Source organism: Telmatherina bonti (assembly GCF_933228915.1).
Source record: "Telmatherina bonti genome assembly, chromosome: 20".
NCBI classification, from domain to species: Eukaryota; Metazoa; Chordata; class Actinopteri; order Atheriniformes; family Telmatherinidae; genus Telmatherina; species Telmatherina bonti.
Window position 1 is genome coordinate 9,876,654 of NC_136618.1, and position 15,593 is coordinate 9,892,246.

Consider the following 15,593-nt stretch of genomic DNA (forward strand, 5'->3'; position numbering starts at 1 on the left):
TAAAATGAAGAAGAGGAGGAAAAGCAGGAGGAAGGATGTTCAGTTTGTGTGCCGACCTGATTGCTTCTGGCCATTTCCTCCACGTCCACCTCTTGCACCGCAGCTCGGGGTTTCTTGGAATCTAGCTTGAAAGCAACTTTCTAAAAAAGAAGAGAAACACGTAAGGACTGCAGCTGTGCTCAGCTATCAGAGCACGCGTCTCATTTCGAGACATGTCCGATATCGTCCGATATCAACATTACAATGCAATATTGGAAATACACAACATGCACATATTAAATATCAAAGTCCTCAGCTACATCTTCTCTGACTCAAAATGACAAAATATAAAAGATGTCATGTAAACCTTTATTAGATATGTTTGATTGTCTGGCACAACTTGCTCCAAAAATATCAGTATTGGTTGATATCGGTATCCGAAATTAAGAATTGGAAAAAAATCGGAATATTGGATATTGGTAAAAAAAAAAGCAAATATCAAACATCCCTACTTGTTTCCGTTAAATTTCACAGACTGCCCATTGGTCAGGCCAGTCACTTTCCTGGACTGACACTTTGATTGGTCCATAAAACGCTGCAGATCTGCGGCCCAACTAACAACTAGCTCTGTGCCGGTCTACGTAAGTTTTCAGACAACATCCATTTTACTGCGATTAATTCATCCGAATAGTCGAGAGCAGGGGTGTCGAACTGCAGTCCTGGAGGGCCGGTATCCTGCAGGTTTTTGTTGTCTCTGTGCTCCAACACACACCTGACCAACACTCAAACAGGTTGACAAGAAGCTGCTGGATCCATTGATTTGAATCAGCTGTGTTGGTGCAGGGAAACAACAAAAACCTGCCAGATTCCGGCCCTTGAGGACTGGATTCTGACACCCCTGGTCGAGAGGGTCTTGGCTGCAAACTGGAGAATGAGGTGGGGCTGGATATTGGACGGGGGCTGGATGTCCAAACCCACCCTCTCAACATTTTGAACCCTAACCCTATAACCACACCCATTACCAGCCTAACCACGCCCATTTGACATCCAACCACGCCCAATATCCAGCACCGCCCCATTCTCCAGTCTGCAGTCGGGGGTTATTGGAACAGTCAGCACAGAACTGTCTTTCCTGACCACCGACACATGAAACACGTTGATATTCTGTTCTTTACCAAACCAGACTGAACCAGTCAGGCTCACCTTCCTTCTGGTTCTGTACCAGTGACGCAGCCACCTGTCAGATCTGAGGACTTTTTATTAGCTGTATTGAATGATGATTGCAGAAACTCTGCTAAGCTGCTCTGGTTTCACATCACCAACATGTTTGCAGTAAAGAAACCCATTAAACCCATTAAGTCTGATCCATTAAATTCAGTTCGCGGTGAACACGCTAGCTGTTTACAAAGTTATGATGAACTGACTAAAACACCTGAATAAACAGTTGTTTTATTACCTCATTAGTCCTTCTCCTTGCATTTATTAAACGAGTTGATTACATCAGCGTTTCCAGCAGGAGAACAACTAGTTAACTGGTTGTGTTATTAGTTAAAGTGTCTCTATGATGCACATTTCAGTCTAATTTATTTATATATACAAGCCCAGAAGTGCAAGAAATAATTAAGCTTTCTTCTCGTGAACGTGCACAACCTAGAGGAGATGACCAATCGCAGAGTCCCTCTCCCGGGACGTCACTAAAATGTCAAAGTAGAAAAAAACTCTCTAAAACCAATAGTTTGTCGCCGTGGAAACTGAACGTAGATAGTGCTGTTTTTTATGAAAACGGTGCCGCTCATACGCCCGATGAGTATTCAACACTATAACACTGTAGACACCTCAGAAAACTAGAAATAGCAGAATAGAGCACCTTTAAAAAAGCAGATCTTCAACTTTTTAAGTCTTCCTGAAATAAATCATCTTATTTGATCAAATGTTTAACCATTATTCATCAACATTAAAAGTGAGTCGGCAGATTTCTGATTTTCCTTATTAGCCTGTGTTATTGGTTACACTCTTTACAACTCTTTCTTTATCTCACTTATTCTTGCAAACTCCCTGCATGGTTTCAGCAGTTTGCACAGTCAGATTCATATTAATCTCCTAGATACTTAAATAATAAATAAAAAATAAATAAATAAATACTGGGAGAAAAAATAGAAAAATAGCCAAAAGTGAAGATTGACAGAAAAAAAAGGTAAAACAAATAAGAATAAATAGAGAAAAATTTGTGATACAAATAGAAATAAATACATAATTAGGAATACATAGAGGCAAATAAATACATAAAATAGAATGAATATAAAGAAATAAGGTAAAGGCCTGAAGTGGTTTGATGCAAATTGAGACACCACACATAAAGGGGTTAAGGGAGTGTAAAGATTTGAGCCAATATGCCAGTACAGACTGGTTTTTATCCCAGTGCACCAATGATTGCAGCGTTTTTATGAAGCCTTTTGACTTTTGTAAAACGTTTTAAAGCTTCATTTAAAGATAATAGCAGTCACCTAACATAGATGAGAAGTTCTTACAAAGTATGACCTGATCTCAGTCTGTTCTACTAACGGGACCCACCTTCTTACTGCCGGATGGATTCCTGTTGGTGACGTCAGCAGGTGCTGCTGGTTGTTCGGGGGCTTTTCTCTCAGTTTTAACCTTGGCGTTAGTGCCTGCAGAACTTGTCTTCTCCTTGCTTTTAATGATGGACTTTGTTTGAGGCTTGATCCCTGGCGCAGGACTGAGGATAATCCCGGGTTTATGCTTTGATGAGGGACTGAGGCTGGAGATGTGGTTTATTTTGGGGCGATCTGACAACTCCTGAACTGTACTGCCGAGGAGTTTCGGTCGCCGACTGAACCGAGGGACCATTGGTGGAGGACGAGGGAGGGAAGCAGCTGACAAGGTGGGGAAAGGAGAAGACGAAGAAGTGATGGGTGTCTTCCTCACAAAGGTAGATAAGGTCACCCTCCCTTGCTCCGCCCCCCCAACGCCATGCTGCTCCTTCTGCTTCTGGGCCTTCAGCAGAGCAATGTTGACGTGGCGTGATGGATCTTTGTTCCTGAAGATGGGAAGAAGTTTGGGAGCAGAGTTTACCTGGAGTTGGCTCGGGGGAGGGAGGACAGGCGGGGAGAAAGCCGAGGTGGTGAGGGAGGAAGCTGGCTGGAAGAAAGGAAGAAAAGAAGATGAGGAGGAGGAGGATGACAGAGATGAAGCTGGCTGGAAGTGTGTGAGAAAAGAGGATGATGATGAGGAGGGGGTAATAAAAGATGAAGCTGACTGGTGGTGTGGGAGAGAGGAGGAAGATTGGGGGAAGGAAAGATCGGAGCCGTAGCCTGATGATTCAGAAAGGGAGACATGCGAGGAGGAGACAGAGGAAAGAAATGAGGATGATGATGATGATGATGGCCAGTCTCCATTTCCACTGTGTGCTTGGTTTGGTGTCAGCGCATTCCTAAATCCACATCCATTCCCCAGGAGGTCTTGAGCTCCCTGCTGCTGGCAGGGAGGAGCAGAGGCTGGAAGCTGCAGCCCAAAGGAGGTCCACGCTGGTCGGGCAGGAGGAGGAGGAGGAGGAGGCAGCTGGGTGAGAACAGGTCTGAAGGAGACAGAGGTGGTCACGTTGATCTGCTCACCAATCAGCACCTGAGGAGGAAGAAGAGACATCAGCAGAGACGAGTCAGAGATCTGGACACAAGGGATAAACACCAGAACCGTCTCCTAACTGGTGATTTTTCTTCGTCGCACTGGTGTGTCCAACATCTCCCAGTATGGATGCACCGATCCAGCTTTTGGGAGTTCCGATCCAATATCTGAAATTTGAACATCTGCCGATATTTAGCGATACCAAATCTGTTTATATGAACATTATTGTGACTGTGAGGGACCTTTTTCAACAAAAGCAGAGGAACACAGGTGGCTTCAAAAGAAAAGGGTTTTATTTGCCAAAACAACAAATGAATTAGGCCTTTAAAAGAGGTCAACAAAGCAAAACCTAAATCAAAGTCTGAAAATAACTAAACTAAAAGATTAGGGAACATAATCGACATAACTCAAAAAACATACTGACCTGACAAACAAAAAAAATAGGAGAACTTAAATACTGGCTGATCAGACCAGTTACAAAACATATGGGGTAACACATTAAACATGCTAACAAGCGAGACAAAGAAACAGAACCAAACTGTTAGCTTAATTATTCTTAACAAAACTACTAACAAAAGGTAAACCCAAACTACTCAAAAATGAAAAAGAAAATGAACCAACATTTAAAGAAACTAAACTAAACTTTTAATCTCTCCCTCTGAAGCTGAGGTTTTCCCAAGGTCCTGTGGCACTTCCTGCTCACCAGCTTCCTTCCTGTGCACACTCCCGCCCCCAGTGCCCAGGCTAATCCCTTCAGCACCAGTAAGAAAACAAGATTAAACAAAACAAACAGTTGAAAATACAATGGCTCCTTAATGTGCGCGCTAACAAAAAGAAACCAAAGCGTTTAAACTAAGTTTAAATACAAAGAAAACTAAGTAACTGAAAATGTGTTTGTGCTTTTACATGTTTTACATGTTATTGCTGTTATAACTGTGTAAGATTTCATCAGGTTGTAATAAATGACCCGGCCTTTCTGAAGTTACTTCACCAATTCAAATATAATAACATTACAGATCTAACAATTTCAACAAGTTTTATTCTGATTCGGCACATTTTACCTAAATACAACTATGAATGTGTGGTTTTGAAACAGAGATCTCGCTTTTAGTGTCACAAAAAATGTCACATTTTAACATTCAAGGCATTTATTTCTTTTAAAACACGTCTGAAGCATGTCATTAAACACATCTGCGCTGGCTTGACTAGTGTGGTATCGGTACACTTTTATTAATACCGAGTATGAGTACACACGCTTGGTATTGAGCCGATGCCGATACTGATATTGGTGCATGCGTCTGCACTTTTATCTGCTTTTATCTGTGTTATGTCCCTCGGTCTTACACAGGAAGGATGACACTATGATAAACAAAGCCAGTTAAAGAGAGAGAAGGCTTAGCTCGTCTCTGATTGGCTGTGTTGGTTTGAGGTTGTAAACAGAGCACATCTGGCACTCAGAACAACAAAGACACTATTTCCAGATGAAGAAAATAGTTTTCATCTTTTCATAAAGCAGTCTGATTAAACCCACATGATCCTGATTGTTACCCTGCCGGCTGTCAGGATCATCAGCTATGATTTCAGCAATGTGGAAGAAATCATGGAGTTTTACAAACAAACAGGAATCAACTCATGTTTGGGTCTCATTTGTTTTACACATTAATAATGCCTAATGTTGCAAATCATTTAAATATTTATTTTTATATCATTTTTACCATATTTAATTTTCTTAATTTATTTACATTTTAATTGGATTTTATTTTATGATAGCATTTTAATTTTATACCTTTTTCCTTCCTCTCTTGATGAATTGAATTTGTTTATAATAAAACTAAATAAACTCAGGGATTAAGGGATTAAGGTGTTGAGAGTTAAATGAATTTTCCCCACTGCAGGCGGTGAAGAAATAATCTAAAAAAATATGCAGAATGACAAACCAGGAGGAACGTGGCCAGAAAAAACAGAGCAGCCTCCAAAACTACCATGAATGTTGGACTTTCACCAGAGGCTGGGAAAAAAGAAAACTGCTTATGTTAATGACTGTCATGTAAAAATACAATAACATAAATAAAAATTAAATTAAACTGAATAAAATGAAATGGAGAGGTGAACTGTCCAGGTGTACCTGCCTCACACCTGCAGAATTGGACTAAGTGGTGCAGAAAATAAATGTATAAAATGAAATTAAAAAAAATAAAATAAACTTGAACTGTTATGGATGGTATACACACCATTAACATGGGATATAATATAGCCAAAGAGGAGAAAACTTTTACAAAATTTAAGTCCAAATAAATTGTTCTCATAGAAATAAAATACACATAAATCTGAGAAAAACACACATTTGTCATAAGCGGAACAGTTTAATCAGCTATTTAGTTTAATTTAATTCAGTTAATGTAGCACTTTAAATTTGTTTTTGATGAAATTAATAAAAGTTTATCATATAAACTTAAATAGAATAAAAAGAAAAAAAAAGAAGTAAAAAGGAATTTATTTCAGAAGGAAATTTAATTGAAAATTAATTTAAAAGAGATTCTTAAAATTTATTACGATGCTCTGAAATGAGCTGCAGAGAACAATGCTGGGAAATTTATGTGCGCCAAGAATTACAAAGTTGGGCCCACCAGTTCAACCAGTATAAAAAGTGAGTTTAGAGTCCTGTTATGATATTTACCACAAACCATCTCCTGTCCAACTTCATCTCTTCTCTCAGCTTTCCACTGAGCAGAACTTTGCAGCTTTGAAGACAGAAATAACTTCACTTCCAGCTCTTTTCAGAAGGAAATGAGTTCCTTGCCGAACAACGTAAATAATTTAGTTTGACTCTATTCATCTCTGCAGATGTTGCTGCAGCTGCAGAACGAGCTCTGAAGACGAGAAGCAGCTTTGACTCCACCTGCTGCCGTTGATTCAGACCGTTCAATAAGACACGTTTCACCTGGCAGGTGGAATATCTCCTGCATGACGATGAGCGACAGATGAAGATGGATTCTTCTCTTTCAGAAGAAAAGTATGACTTTCATCTGAACAAGGTGTTTTTCAATGTTTCTTAAGATGATAATGATGAGTAACTTTTACCCGTCTCTTTAAAAGCAAACCCTGAGAATGTTATGCATGAAGAGGCAGGCCTTCCTCTTGCTGCAGAGACAGATTTATACACAGCAACAGACGCTGCTTGTTCTCCTTCCCAGCATAAATTAACAAAAAGCAGACGGAGACCTTCTGTCTTCTGATGTGCAGCATCTGAGCTCATAAAACTGTCTGTGTTGAGTTTACGGGGTGGAAACTGAGTCATCAGGTACATGCAGGAAATCCATGTTGGGCGTCCAGCAACCGTGCAGAACTCCATCCATCTGCACCATCCAGTAGGGCTGCTCGATTATCACAAAAATTATAATCATAATTGTTTTGACTGAAATTGAGATCTTGATTATTTAACACAATTATCCAGTATTTTTAAACAACGTTGCGCGTCGTGGTGTTCTAGACTCCACGTCGCGCATTATAACCGTCTAATGTATGGTTCCAAGTTGTTTAATCCGCTTTTACCGCTTATATAGGAACTACTTTACGTTGGCCTCGATGCACGTTTTATGCCAAACAACCGCTGTCAGGCTGCAGCGCATTGCTCTCATCCACCTGTTAAAAGACAGCTGATCTGAACCAGCTGATTAACGCGTTGCTATGGTAACGCCAGGGATAACGGAGGGATATTACAGTGTTTAACTCGCCGAACTACGTATATGAAAATAATGCAGCCAGTTGTCACTGACAACGGTATAAACTATGTTTAGGTGAACTTCCACAACCTACTGCAGTTATTCTACATTGACCTGCAGCCGGAGCCGACTGAGACTGGCCGCCTGGGAGTGCTTTAGGACGGGAGAGGCTCCCGCTGCTCCTTCCTTACAGTAACTGCAGGACAATATGTGCCTTCAAGTCAGTCGCCAAAACACCAGAAAAGTCTCCAATAACTCCAGTAAAAGCTGCTAGATTTGTCGCTCTGAACAAAAAAGTCACCAGATTTAGCGAGAAAGTCTCCAAGTTGGCAACAGTGTCTGAATGAAACCGAAGCGGCTGTGGGAGGAGTTTACAGCACAGCGCTGCAATGCCAGAGACTCTCGATTAGCAGCTGAAGACAGCAGGAGAGGAAACTGCAGAAAGAAAAATAATCGCACCCTTTTATTTTTATCATCGTTGAAAACTCAGATCATAACTGAGATTAAAATTCGATTAATCGCCCAGCCCTGACATCCAGTGGAGTTCATCAGAGAACAAACCAGTTTGAAAATGAGTCTTCATGTGTTTCTGAGTTCACTGCAAACGTCATGCCAGACCTTTTTCCACAGAAACACTAAAACTTAAATGTTTCATTAACTAAACCCCGCCCCATGCAGAAGAACTTGTAACACAGTGTAAATATTTATTAAGATCACAGTAAAGTGAAGCTGTTCTCTGTGTTTTACCTGTACGGATGCAGCCGTGTTCAGGCTGACGGTGGGGTAACAGGGTCTGCTGGTCAGACGTGCAGGGAAGCTGCAGACGTTCTGCAGTCTGACCCTGATGTCAGACAGGAAGGAGTCCAGCACCGCCTGCAGGTCGACCCGCGGACAGCGCTGCACGGGCTGCAGGCGGACGCAGCTCAAAGGGTAGCTGCTCAGGACGGAGGTTAAAGAAGTAACTTCCTACCAGCTACTTTATGAAGATAAATAGATTTTATTCCTTCTTGCTGCTCTGCATGTCTGCATGTGCTGTAAAATGCTTAGAACCTGCTTGTTTAGCTGTGTTTTAATGCTTTGCATTGCTTCCGCTCAGATCTTTTTGGATTTTGTGCTCATGTTTGAACCGTTGCACAGAAAGCTGACTTGGTCGTCGCTGTTTTGCCATCAGATTTTCTTCCTCCTGTGACTCTTAACCATCCTCTCATGCAGCGTAATTTATAGATGTGTTGTAATAATACAGTTATAAATAAAGGAAGTTCAATCCATCTTCAAATGTATGTTAACACAATGCCAAGGAGGAAATACATGAGTTATTATCTCAGTGAAGCTCCAACCGCTGCCCATCTATGTGCAAAGGATTATAATGTTATTTATAAAATACATAGAGATAAATACTGCCAGGCAATATGCAGATGATGAATAAATTATGTTGTATAAAGACACATTTTAGAAATAAAAAGAGAGTTTACGTTCTTTTAGCTGCTGCTTATTGCAGCAAACACTGTAATTAAACATGCCTGTAGCTGTGGTTTATTTCACTGCGAGTGTTTCGGGATACGTGAAGAGTCTTTCTCCCACCGGTCTGAAGTAGATGCTGCAGTACACCACCTCCTCCTCTGCCAGCTCAGGGAGTCTGTAGCCGTACTGGAACAAACACATCATTTGGTCTTTTTAATTAGTTGCTTTAATGCCTTTGTAGCCTTGACAGCATCATTTTAGTCCCAATTAGTGAGATAAAGTCAGACAAAACTCTGCTCACTCGTTGGGAAACAAAAATCCAGTTTAAAAGTTGCTTTAGAGAAATAAAACTGATCTAAATGATTAAATATTAAATAAATCTGAACAAGCTTGCGCCGACTCAGCGCTCCACATCAGATCTGTCTATTTGCTCTTTAAGCATCTGCTCATAAAGGCGAGGTCAGCTGCTTTCTGTCCGCAGATTTCCAGCTTCTGTTGCCATGACAACCACTTCTGGTGCACAGCGGCTAGTACAAAGATTGATGTTGGGTGCAGTTTTTCGTTGCCCAGACTTGCAGAAAACAGGGGGATTGAGAGCCTGCGGAGGAGGTTTAACCATGATGTGAATGTTGGTGTGTGGACACGCATGACGCTTGTCAGACTTGTAAGTCCTCGGTACTTTGGACATGAGGTCAGTGAGGCGACATCAGCGGATTTAGTTTCAGGGTTCAAATCAGAAATGAAAAGTGTGTACCATGCGCTTCCAGTGGTTCTGCAAGTCTCTGTAGGTCCTGAACGGTCCATCTTTGGGCAGCTGGCGGCTGATGGTGATAATCTGACCCTTCTTCATGCTAAAGACACAAACAGAAACACTGAGTGAGGAATAAATGTGACAGAAACGTGGAGAGGAGATCCTGCTGGACTCTGGCTGAAGCTGCAGCTCCACCTGCTGTTCAGTGGAACTCACAGCAACATCTCAGGTCAACATCAGACAGTCGAGTAAAGTTTATTTATAAGAACTTTGAAAAGAAAAGATGTTGACTGAAAGGAACTTAAATAAACCAAGAAAAAGAAAACGCCACAAAATAAAACGGGTCAGTACCGGTAACCAACATATAGGCCTAAATGTCAAGAACTATGTCTGAGTTAAGAGCTAAGGCCTAAAAACAGGCTTTTACAGTTGTGCTCATATGTATTCATCCCCTTTCATTGAAGAAAAGGCTGAATTTACAACAGTCACTCAAATAACTGGAGACTTAAAAAAGGAACATAACTAAAAATTTGCAAAAATATAATTTAGTAATATAAGACACTGTTTTTTCATTTAACTGAGTTGAAGAAAGAAAAAAATTACAAATGAGAGACTTTTCTGTTGAACAGTGGGACAAAATACCTGTCAACAGGTGCAGAAGTCTGACTGAGAGGAACAGAAAACACCTGACTGGAGCGGAAACATTAAAGGATTGTTCAACTAAATATTATATTATTTATTACTTTATGACTGATGTAATATGTAATAAATTATCTTATTTGTTTGCTTTTTAAAAAAAATATTTCTATTGAACCAGAATTAGAAAATAATGTAATGATTTTCATAAAATTTTTATTTATTATTACTTTAGTTAATTTCAGCTTATTTTACAGGCAGCTGTTTTTTTCCTTCTTTCATGAAAGGGTATGAATACATATCAACACAACTTTACATGTTGGTGGAGGGGACAGCAGTTCTGCAGTTTGGTGCGACACCAGAAAAACTTCTTTTAACCCTGATTAATTCAGTTTTAGTTTAATTCACCACTTAATTTATCACAATAGGGCTTTTTAAAGAGACACTCCTGAACTTTTGTTATTTTTCCATCACACACTCCTATCAACAGATGATTCAGCAACCATCTTGCATCCTCCCGGACCTGTTAGCGCTCTTCAGCAGCAAAAGACGATCTAACAACGATAGTTTTGTCTCTTTCTCTCTTTTAATCGTCTTGCGTTGCTGAATCAGCGACGTTGTGTGCTCCAAACAGCCAGTGGGTTTATCGAGTGTGAAGTAAAAGTCTGCTGCGACGACACGCAGCGTCCCGGATGAAAAGGTTGTACAGTCTGGCTCTAGAAACGTACAAGATAGATGTCACTGAGTCTCTAATGGTCAGTAGCGTCTGTCAGGTGAGCCACCGGGGACATTTCATCAGCATATTTATAGTCATTTCTTCTCTATCACAGGAGAGGCTATTTATGTGCACAGAGAACATGATGGGAGATAAAACCACAACCCTGAGGAAGACCTGTGGTAAAACCAGTAAGACGTGGACGGAGAAGTAAACCTTCACACAACTTCTAATGGAAACTGCCTAAAAGCTGCAGTTTAAAATGAAAAGGTGTAAAAACACCAATGTCTTTGGGGGGTTTTTGTTCTCAAGGTTTGGAAACCATTGATCTAAATCTCCCCTTTGTGAGAACAGACTGGTGTGTGTGTGTGTGTGTGTGTGTGTGTGTGTGTGTGTGTGTGTGTGTGTGTGTGTGTGTGTGTGTGTGTGTGTGTGTCCAGCAGGTGGAGCCGTCCTACCTGGGCAGGACGTGACACCAGATGGGTTTTCCAGTGGAGGACGGGTCGAGGACGCATTCAGGATCGCTGCAGAGCTTCCTGAGCACTAACGGGGACAGCTCAAAGTCTTCCAGCTGAGACAAACACACACACACACACTTTCATTTAGTCTTCTGTAATGGTTCATTTTCTGGATATTATTCAGTGTTTGAATTCCTTTTCATGCCGGTCAGATTCTCTTGGAGCTCCTAAAGCCGGATTTAGAGTTTTTTCTCACTGCGATTGGAGGCATTCGCACGGCGTTGGCTTCAATGCTGAAGCAGAGCTGGCCTTCGCTGGTGCTCAGCTCCATGCCTGAAACACACACATACAATTTATTTACCTTGTGTATTAAATGAAACATAGCACTTTTTAATTAGAAAGAGTGAAACCTACTGACAGCGTTGAGCCTCCCTCTCTCAGTGAGGAAGTGTTTTCCTAAACAAAGAAAAAGAAAAAACTTCTTAAACATTTTATAAACTTCTTTAACTGCAGAGCTCCATGATAAACTGCATGTGATGCATCATAATGCAGCAGAAATGAAGGCTGCAGCTTCAAGGCTGATTCTGTTCACAACTTCATTCTGAGATAAAAGTCTGTTGCATTACAAGACTGACAACTGAGAGTTCAGCCTTCATTTTTTATGGAAAGCCACAGATAAAGTCTAAGCTCAGCCCTACATGAGCAACCTGTCAAACAAAATGATTTAAAAAAAATGTGTTATGATAAACAATCCCCAGTTCAAGCCAAATGGGACTCTCAAAAGAAGCCCAAACTAAATTTGTTTTTGGACAAAAACATCTTAAAGTCTGGACAAACTCTGCACAAGCAGATATTCAAAACCAAAGACAGCGTCAAACCAAGACCTCTGTCCAACATAACAAACCCCCTCACAGTTCCTGGGCTTGCAACTTAAAGGTTTAATCTGAGTCGAGCCTGAATCAAGCTTCAAATTAAAGATTCCTGTCAAAACCAATAAATAAAATCAACTTCTGGACAAAGTCCCATTTTATGACCCAAGATTTACAATTCTCAACTCTGGCCCAATGTCAGACTCAAAACAGACACCAACAAGTGTCAATTAGTCTAAAACCCAGATTCAACTCAAGGTCCCGCTTAGTCAACTTAAGTTCAAGTCCAGGTTCATTTACAGAATCTTCTTTCTACATAACCATTTATCTAAAGGTGTTAAATCAGGGGTGTCCAGCTCTGGTCCTCTAGTGCTACAATTCTGCATGTTTTCCATGCATCCCTGTTCTAGCTTACCTGAATCAAATAAATCCGTCACTGTGCAAAACTTCATTGGCTGTTGGATCCAACTAATGTGAGTCAGGCATGTTGGGAAAAGTTACACATGGAAAACCTGTAGGACCAACTTTTGACACCCCCGTGTTAAAGCTTCTCCCAACAGAAAAACAGGGATTTCAGACTGAATATGGTCATTTACCTTTAACCTTGTGTTCAAACTGGGACCCCATATCAGAAAATAGCCATTTGTTTCTATGGTAACAACATAGTGACAGTACTGAGCCCATAATTTTGTTTTTAGCTTTTAGAAGTCACTTGTCCTGATCTTGTCAACAGCTGTAGCCTGTCTCAAATAAAGCTGGCGTGCGGATGGGAGGTCAGGGTATGATGCAATCAGCCAGATGCAGACGTACAGTGAATATCATAGTCTTATGATGCTGATAGAAAGAGTCCAGTTCCAGGTCTGTTTAAGGTTCAACAGAGAGTTTTCATCAGGACTCCTGTGAGAGCTTCAGGAGACGATCAGACCTGCAGTAAGTCGGTGTTTCTGCTGCCCCCTGCAGGACAGACTGCAGCTCAACACCAACATTCAGCGTTTTTTTCCCCTCACTTCCGTCTGACCTCATCGGGACAGACTGACACCTCGGGAACATGTTTATTTTCTTTTCAACACTTTTAACATGTGTATAAAAATCTCTAAAACTTTACGAGGACTCCAGCTCTGAAGTGCAATGAACACACATGTACAACACACACCCATGCACATTTATCTCACATGGTCTAAGGTGAAGGCTTGAGGGAGTGTTGCAACACTCAGATGTGACTTTGACCAAACACACACACACACACACACACACACAGCACAACCTTGATCCTGATAAATAGCAAACATCCTGCCAGCAGTGATTACAGGTTGAACTTTAAAACTGGCATAAATCAGCAGAATCACTCAGACAGATTAAAGAGGTTCATATCTAAAAAACCTGAGTAATCTTAGTTTCCTTCTGCCTTCATGTAGAGCTGACATTACTCCCTCTCATTAGTTCCTAACAAATGTTTTATATTTACACCATATTCTGGACATCTAACTCCTGCATAGCTTTGCTGAAACATGTCTGGAGTGTGTGAACTGTAACACACCAGCAATGAGGTAGAGTCCTGCTTTGTTCCAGCTGGGAGACAATCTGGTGATCAGAGAGTAGGAGAGGCAGCGCTGCAGGTCACCTGGAAACACACACTGAGGAGAGGCCAGCTACACAAACACACAAAACAGATTTTGTAAAGGTAAACTGGAGGGTTTGTAAAGATTTCAGCAGCCAGAAAACAAATAATGAACTTCACAGAACGGCTCCAAACGATAAAGGGAACGTTTAAACAACACGTCGGACCCGGATTAATGAAATAAACAAGTTAAAAATATTTGTTTGTTACATAGTGGAATGTGTTGACAACAAAATAACATAAAATAATTAATAGAAAAGAAGATCATCAACCCACAGAGGTCTGGATTTAGAATCCTTCTCCAAATAAAAGATCAGGTCCCAGACTGAACCCATGTCTGTGGAAATCCCTCACACCGTTCATAATACGGTTCAGTGTGGCCTCAATGTGTCTGGATGCACTGCCTCCAACATCTGGACATGCTGCCGAAGAGCCAGCAGATGTTCCCCTCCCAGACCTGGACCAGACAACTTTATGGTAGCGATGACGGAACAAGGCCTGAAGTCGCGGTGACGGCCTTCCCCGTGCTGCCGACACACTCCAGCCACACAAGACTGTCAGAAGGAACCCAGGTCTCCTTGTAGCATCAAACCGTCTCACAAAGGGTCTGAGGATCTCATCCTGGTATATAATGACAGTCGGGCTACATTAGCAGCCTAGAGGTCATTTTGTAGGAGTTGTAGAAGGTCACTGCTTCACACAGCGTTCCTGCTACTGGGTTGTTGTCCTCTTCCAGCCACCTCAACGCCTCCTGGCATACTGCCTGTCTCTTGGTATGCTCTCCACACCGCGCTGGGAGACTCAGCAAACTGTCATCCTGGATGAGCAGCGCTACCTGAGCAACTCCTGTGGCTTGCAGACACTCATGTTACCTCTAGTAGCGAAGGCAAAATCAGCCAGAAACTAGAAGATGGGGAAATGGTCTGCGGCCACCTCACAGAGGTCGTCCTGCTAGTTTCCTCTCATTTCCACCTGTTGGCTGCTCCATTTGTACAACAGGTGAAACTGATTCACATTGAGTGTTACGTTCTAAGATATCCACCACGAACGTCTCACAAGTTTGGCGTTAAATGGGAATGATGGTGTGTTCCCTTTATTTTTTGGAGCAGGGTTCATTTAACAAAGAAACACATCTGTCTGCACCCTACCTGCAGACAGTTCCTCTGTGTGAACGCCTGGATTATGCCTCTGTGGAAAAACTGCATCTGTGGGAAAATATGGAGCGACAAGGGAAGAAGTCAAGGCTGCGGAAGTTGGCAACACATCATGTCAACAGACTTTGAAAGTTTTTTTTTTTTTTTAAATATTCTGCACCAGGTTGATTTTTATATGAGAAAACCTGGCAGGTTATTTCAAGACACAACAAAAAGTGGGTGAAAATACTCCAACAGGAGCAGCTAATCTACATTAATCCAGAAAAATATTGCTAGGTAGTACTCCTCCATCAATGTTCTGCAACTGGGTCCATTTCCTCACTTCAGAGACGCCAACGGAAGAGACGTGTGTTCGGATGACGTCATGAAACACTAAGTGAAATCGATCCATTTAAAAAGCGCTTCATGTGACGGCTGTCCGTGTGACGCTTTACGACATTATACCATCTGGTTCCTTGTCTCATCTTTAACTTAGTGTTTAATAGAGAATATATGTTCTGGAAAATCTTCATGGATGAGAATAAATGATGCCAAGTCTGAGCTATCTTTGTTGTTGTTTTCTTCACACCAGTGGCTACATGGTGTTGCATT

General features: G+C 41.4%; 1 protein-coding gene across 1 annotated transcript in view; it reads right to left on the reverse strand.

Moving 5' to 3' along the window:
- cUnh18orf63 (chromosome Un C18orf63 homolog) overlaps positions 1-15,593 on the reverse strand; it is a gene marked incomplete at both ends in the record, with an annotated part of 30,322 nt that overhangs the window by 8,113 nt on the left and 6,616 nt on the right. The window contains 11 exons of the mRNA XM_079259596.1: positions 57-140; positions 2,551-3,308; positions 3,438-3,618; positions 8,088-8,274; positions 8,902-8,987; positions 9,556-9,652; positions 11,362-11,474; positions 11,618-11,694; positions 11,776-11,817; positions 13,768-13,879; positions 14,997-15,053. Coding sequence (XP_079115722.1) covers positions 57-140; positions 2,551-3,308; positions 3,438-3,618; positions 8,088-8,274; positions 8,902-8,987; positions 9,556-9,652; positions 11,362-11,474; positions 11,618-11,694; positions 11,776-11,817; positions 13,768-13,879; positions 14,997-15,053 — 1,794 coding nt within the window. The remainder of the gene's footprint in view (positions 1-56; positions 141-2,550; positions 3,309-3,437; positions 3,619-8,087; positions 8,275-8,901; positions 8,988-9,555; positions 9,653-11,361; positions 11,475-11,617; positions 11,695-11,775; positions 11,818-13,767; positions 13,880-14,996; positions 15,054-15,593) is intronic.